General features: G+C 34.5%; 1 protein-coding gene across 1 annotated transcript; it reads right to left on the reverse strand.

Annotated features, from left to right (window-relative positions):
* Window positions 1-3,004: 3,004 nt before the first annotated feature.
* LOC146940700 (F-box protein CPR1-like) lies at window positions 3,005-5,357 on the reverse strand. Its single transcript, XM_085754426.1, has 2 exons — window positions 3,991-5,357; window positions 3,005-3,399 (listed from the first exon to the last, which is right to left on the reverse strand). The coding sequence occupies exons 1-2, from the start codon at window positions 5,235-5,237 to the stop codon at window positions 3,360-3,362; spliced, it is 1,287 nt and encodes a 428-aa protein (XP_085610552.1). The 5' UTR covers window positions 5,238-5,357; the 3' UTR covers window positions 3,005-3,359.
* Window positions 5,358-6,869: the final 1,512 nt, after the last annotated feature.

Consider the following 6,869-nt stretch of genomic DNA (forward strand, 5'->3'; position numbering starts at 1 on the left):
TACTCCCTCCGTCTCGGATTAACTGAGCTAAAAGCTCATTTCACACGTACTATTAAGAAAAATGTACTCCCTCCGTCCCTTAATGTAACCCCCCTTTGCATTTTTCACATTTCTTAAGAAAAGTTGTCAGTGTAATTAATGTGTCTGTTTTGTGTATTATATTACCAAATTGTCTTTTGTTTGTATGTGTATTAAATTTGACTATTCATATTTTAAGACAAGTTAGTAGTATTAATTAGGGGTATGCTTAGGAAAAAAGTAATAAATGCATCTAGTAATTTGAAAAGGGGGTTACATTTAGGGACAAAAATAAAATCAAATGGGTGGTTACATTAAGGGACGGAGGGAGTATAAATGAAGGAGAGAGAAAAATAGTTTTAAGTGCACTTGTTAAGTATTGGTGCATTCTCCACTATCATAAATGTAAAGTGGAATATATTGAATTGGAAATGATGAAAGTAGTATTAATTAGAGTTATAAAGGGAAAAAAGTAATTAATATTGTATTGAAAAGTGAAATGACTCAGTTATTTTGGGACACTTTTTTTTTTGTGCAAATGACTCAGTCATTATGGAACGGAGGGAGTAAGTAGTATGAGATGCGTTGAAATTGCATAGCGACTTATAATAAAACTAAAACATTTTTTCTAAAGTAATTTATAATAAAATACGCACCAAAAGGAATTGATATGGGGAAGTAATAAAAAAAAATATATAGGGGAAGAATATGGGGTCGATAAAAATCGGGTGCACATGATTGGCTTAATGGTTGCATTGAAACAAATGGTGCGACCTAATCAAGATTTTTTTTTGGTGGTCGGGGTTTAAACCCTGGACCTTGCATATATTATGCATTGTCCATACGAACCGAGTTAAGAGGACAATCGCAAAATTAGATTAAATTAAACATTATATAAGGCCTATAGAAAGATAACCAAAATATAAAGATCACTAGAGCAGGGTAAATAAAAAAATATCCAAAAGATGACAAGAACATATGTCATCAATATTCAAGAGATGCAATGGTAGGAAATAGGGAACCAATTTAATAGAGTCATGTACTGAAAAACATTTGCTATGTCGTCAATATCCACGCAACCAGTTCTATTTAAATGCTACTATACTAGTGAGTAACTAGTAGGCATCTTCAATTTCCATGAAACCAGTTCTATTTCAATATATATGATTTTGTGATCTCATTGGTCTTATTGAAGTTACAAGAGCTCAGATGGACAATTAGTGCTTCGTGTGACAACAGTAACTAGGAGATGGGTAGATAGGGTTAGCTCGGAGGTAGTTCCAGACCCAGTCTTTCTTATGTATGTGGTTGTGATAACAGTTCGTTTGTCAATGTGATAGAAATATTTGGAACTCCTAAATTAACATGCTGTAAAGAAGCATAATTTTTTTACTCTTTATTCATGCTGTCAAGTATGATTTTCAAGTTATGTCATGTAGAATTGCAGATACTTAATCTAAATGTTTGGATTTACATGTATTTATTGTGTATATCTATGACGTTTCCTGAAAGACATTTGCTTATTCTCGAATTATTTTCGTTGTACAGGACAATTATTTGTTTACATTGAGATTCTTAAATTGATTAATAACATGATTTTTAATTTCTTACAATATTGTGTTATTCAGGAATTGGTTCAAGGATTTGACCAAGAAACTGCTGCAGTTGGAGACAGATCTATCATCTATGTACTCAAGCAGCTGCTGCTAATTATATATTTGTTCAAATGAGCGCTAGTGGGGAGTTTCATTAAAACATAAAATTGGATGAATAGCTTTGATATTGATGGTTTTGAAGAAATTTGGGCTTGTTCAATTGTTTTGCTAATAATATGCTACAAATAACTGTTTTTATCAAATGTGAAATTCAAGTTGTTGACCATGTATTAGGAAAAATTTCAAGTCAATATGTATAGATAAATACCTCGCTGAGCATCAATTTTATTTGATCGGGAAACTTTTGCTTGCACATGGTGGTTGGATAGGTTCCTCATTCGCCTGTGTTTTAAGCTTGGGGACTACCGCAAGAATGATCCATCATCTTTTACATTAAATCCATCATTTTCTCTTTTCCCCCAGTTTATGTTCAATATGCGACGCTTACAGTTTGTACAGGTACTTGATACTGTTGCCTTCTTCCTGTTCTGATGTCCTATTTGTTAGCTGGAGGTGAAATATCTTGATAGTATTTTAAAAACAGTCCAGATGAGACTGCATAATTTCGCATGTTTTTAATCCGGGAAAATATTAGTAATGTGGCTGTCATGATTCAGCCAGCTCCTATATCATATTCACTTAAGTTATGGTACAAGTTTTTGCACAGCGATTACGAGCTCCACATGATGATTCCCAAGCGATAATTAGAGATCGGTTCCCTGTTCCGAGATTGGTAGCGTGTGATCAAAAACTAGCTATCTCCACTCCCAAAAAATAAACAGACTCACTTTAGAATTACTAAACAATTACGAAATAAATGAAATTAGATAAAGAATGCTGATATAATACATGTAATTGACCCAATACATGTAATTGTTATAATATAAGTAGTCACAGAAAGTAGCTTTTGCACCATGGCATTGACATTATGGTTTAGTTTAATAACAAAAGGAGCTACCAGCAAGTTACGATTAGAATAATCAATAACAAGAGGAACTACCAGCAAGTTACAATTAGAATAATCCCTAAATTGAAATTTCATAATCACCACCAAACAATCATTATATCTTTTAGCTCAGGTGATTCAACAGCTTCAATAGAACTAAAACCTAGAAGAATAAAAAAATCATGTTTATACTCCAGAATGTAATAAACACTATGCATGTGTAACATGATCAGAAGGATGATTCAAGAGGTTTTCTAATTCTAATTTGATAATTTCCAAATTAACAAATTGATAATTTAAATTACATAAGTATGCTGTAGAAGTTTGTAATTAGAGAAAATGGAAATTACAAATTGAGAGAGTTGGGATCTAAGTAGCAAGTAGAGAGTTTCAATTACAAATATCATAAAGGGAAATATGGAATCTTCCATATTTTCTTAACAACAGAAGTAGAAAGGAGAGTTTCAATTACAAATTACAAATATCATAATGGGATATATGGACTATTCCATATTTTCTTAACACTACTAGAAGTAAAAATAAAAGCAGAAGATCCTTTTAGAAAGGCCAGAGGATAAATGTAATATCAAACATACAATTCAAAATGAGAAATACAAATGCGTGCAGCTCCATTCATTATCAATTCAACCTTACCCACAAACAAGGAGACTAATTCCATCACAAGAAACAACTTGAGCACCCTGTTTCAGCTGCACATTACAGGTTCTTCCTTCCACCCCTTACAATCTCAATTTAAATCCTCTGGACAAGAAGTCGTCCCTGTGAAAGAAAAAAAAAATGAATCTCATTCAAGTAAGTTCAACAATATAAAAAAAGAATGGTTGATAAAAAACCATGTTCTTGAAAGGTACTATGCATAAATTTGGAGTAATATCATGGTAGGCCATTTTCTAAACAAATGGACTACTTTCTTCTCGTTACATATGCATATAAAATACCATGGAAAGGTGGAATACATTCAGAAATAAGCTGGTCAAAATAATTTTTTAGGAGTTTAAATCTCAAACAATGAATGAAAAAAGCAATTCATGCCAAAATTCTTTTTTGAAGCAAATTCTTTAGCTAGTCACAAGGTTAAATCTTAAACTAACACATAGCATACATTGTTGTCAATTTTTTGTCAATTTTTTGTTTCCTTTGAAATCTAGCATACACACATTGTCATATACATATACATAAACAAAGGTAGAGACTTCAAAGTAATTAGAGAATCCTTGTCCTATATCAAGAATTCAAATTGACCTATTAGTATAGAATTTAACTACAAATATCATATGATGGGTCCATTGAACTGACATCAACTTATACATAACAAAAACTCAAGAGAAACTCATAGTCAATAAGAACTACCTTCTCTTGCTCTTGCTTGTACGATTCTCCTTCTTCCTACAATTATCAGCAGGGAATGGAGGTGGTACAAGACTTTCAACACAAACCATAGCAGCTCCATTCAAATTAGGAATTCCATCAACAGAACTAACTTGCCCACTCTTCAAATCATAACAAAACAGCTTTCTATGACATACCTCCGAGAAAACCTGAATTCCTTCCAACAGAACCTTACTTCCATCACTAGAATAACATAAAGACCTCAAAGATTTCAAAGGTGGAATGAAACACGATTTAACCAAAGTAAAAAGTTTACACCAACTATCTCTAGCTCCATATTCTTTCATCACCCAAACATCAATTTTAGTAGTGTTTTTATAATTCACAATCATACTGAGACAGCCTCCCAAAACATCAACACCAAGTTCAAAATTCTCATTGCTACTAACTTGACTTATTTCAACAGGAAGAGGAACCTCGTTGAAAATCTCAAGTGTTAGGTTAAACGCGAGGATTAAATCAGTTTGAAAAGGTTCAATGTTCCTTGTCGCAACCCAGTGAATAGAATTAGAATTGTCAACAAAAACCCCCATGGTTAGACAATATTTAAGAGCATACGGCAAACTTGGAATTATTTTCCATGAGTTTGTTTTGGAGCTGAAGAGTCGCACATGTGGATCATAAAAAGGGTTTAGTAGATCGAGAAGCCAAGAGATTCTGAGGAGTTTGTAATCGCCGGTTAAAGAATCAAAACCGAAGCCGTGAATACATACGCAACCGCGGTTAGGGTTGTCAGATTCCATAATGTAAGGGACAGGAATAGGGAGAAAAGGGATAATCAGATGTTTACGGGTGTTAGGGTTCCAGATTGTGATTTCGTTGGCAGCGTTAGGGTGCGTGAAAGCGATTTGGCCATGGGAGATAGCGAGGAGACCGTTACATGAACCGATAAGAGTCATGGTGCTGTCATGCCGTGTGTATGGATCGATGTTGGGACTGTTACCTTTGAAAGGATGGTTGAGTGGAATAATCGATTTGATTCGATTAGAGAAATCGTCATCATCGATTTGGAGTTGGTAGATATCGGAGTTGTTTCGAATGATTACGGATTGATTGAGGGAATTTTTGAGGTGAAGTTTGATGAAGTTATGAGAATCGATTAAAGATTTAAGTGATTTTGAAGTTGATCGGAATCGGAGAAGTGATCGTACTGGTAAGCGGGAGAGGATTTCGGTGAGTATTTCCGGCGGAAGACCATCATCTGCCATTGGAATTGGTAGGATGGGTCAGGACTCAGGAAGGTTCTAGGGATTTTAGGGTTTTTCGTTTCAGTTTCTTTCTCTTTCTGCAAAATCCAAATGGAATAGGGTTTTGGGCCAAATATGTTACTTTTAGCTATCACTTACCCATGTCCAACGTTTTTCAGTTTGACAAGATTCACAACAGTAGGAAAACACTTGCCATACAAAGGTAGTATGGTAATAGAGAAAATGACTGATGAATTTGATAATTACAACTTTAAATCAGTGTAATTCTTGCATTTCGTTGAATTTATTTTCCTAACAAATAACATTAGTCATGTTCATATTACGATCAAATATGGTTAATAAAAATTACTAATTTTCAAATGACCAACTTTTGAGTTATATTTTAACACATCAGCATTCTAAGCGGATTTACCGTGAATTTAACAGTTAAACTCTTCCAAACTATTGACCCAAAAAAAAAAAAAAAAACTCCCAAATTACAGAATTTGGTTGAGTGTAAGAAACAATAATGATTGATATCTATTGTCATTTATTTATTTTTTTTTTTGATTAAGAAGAAATGATAAAAACAAAAACAAACTACAATCTCATGCGAGCAACACCAAGAGCATCATCTAGAAGGGAATGATGCAGTTGAGGAGGACAAACAATCCAAGTCTTAAAAGCATCCGAAGAAGAAGCACCATGCTTAGCAAGCCAATCCGCACACTCGTTGCCTTGACGGAGGGTATGATGAAAATTAACAATCCAATCTCTATGTTGCAGTTGGACAATCTGACTAATCAGAGGAGCATGAGGATGATGAGATTGGACATCCGACATGATTAAATCAAGAGCCATCATAGAATCTGATTCAAGAATAATGTTCATGTGTCCCGCATCATATGCAATACGAAGGCCATGAAAAATGGCATACAATTCGGCCGCCAAGCAAGAAGTAATACCACAAAATCCAGAAAAACCCAGCAACCAATCACCATTATTATTTCTAATAAGACCACCAAAACCTGATCTCCCAGGATTAGAAAGAGAACTACCGTCAACATTAACTTTGATGATATTATTCAAAGGAGGAGTCCATTTAACCTGTCTAATGGGCCTCTGAATTGCATCATTAGAAAGGTGCACCACCACATCTGAATGAAGAGAATAAATATGGCTAAGACAAACCCAATTTACCCAATCATTTCCATTGAAAACCTTATGATTCCGAGCCTTCCATAAGACCCAACATGCAATAACAAAGATATTACCATTAGGAGCAAGGGCATAATGTTTGAACCACCAATTGAAATCCTGAGAATTGAAATTTGTATCTTTGTTAAACAGCAAGGCATCCCAGATTGCCAATGAGAGGGGGCAATCTCTAAAGGTGTGAAAAAGTGACTCAATACTAGCTCCACATCTCTTGCATGATGAATCTGAGGTTAAATGTCTACCAACCCGAAATGCATTCGTTGGAAGGTTACCATGCATAGCCAACCAAATAAAATGCTTCAGATTCTCTGGGAGGTTGAGCTTCCAAATCCATTGCCATGTTTCATGTTGAGTATGACCTGAAAAAGAAAGAGAGTTTGAAGTCAACCACTGATAACCACTTTTAACAGAGTACATACCTGTTGGGGAATGAGT

This window comes from Medicago sativa, chromosome 3, assembly GCF_051527215.1.
Source record: "Medicago sativa cultivar Bolivia chromosome 3, Bolivia_mono, whole genome shotgun sequence".
Taxonomy (NCBI): domain Eukaryota; kingdom Viridiplantae; phylum Streptophyta; class Magnoliopsida; order Fabales; family Fabaceae; genus Medicago; species Medicago sativa.

Excerpts from the sequence above, each read along its gene's own strand:
- LOC146940700 (XM_085754426.1), bottom strand. The coding sequence starts at position 5,237 with ATGGCAGATGATGGTCTTCCGCCGGAAATACTCACCGAAATCCTCTCC. Across the intron at positions 3,400-3,990 it reads ACAAGCAAGAGCAAGAGAAG|GGACGACTTCTTGTCCAGAG; the intron begins GTAGTTCTTATT and ends TTTCTTTCACAG.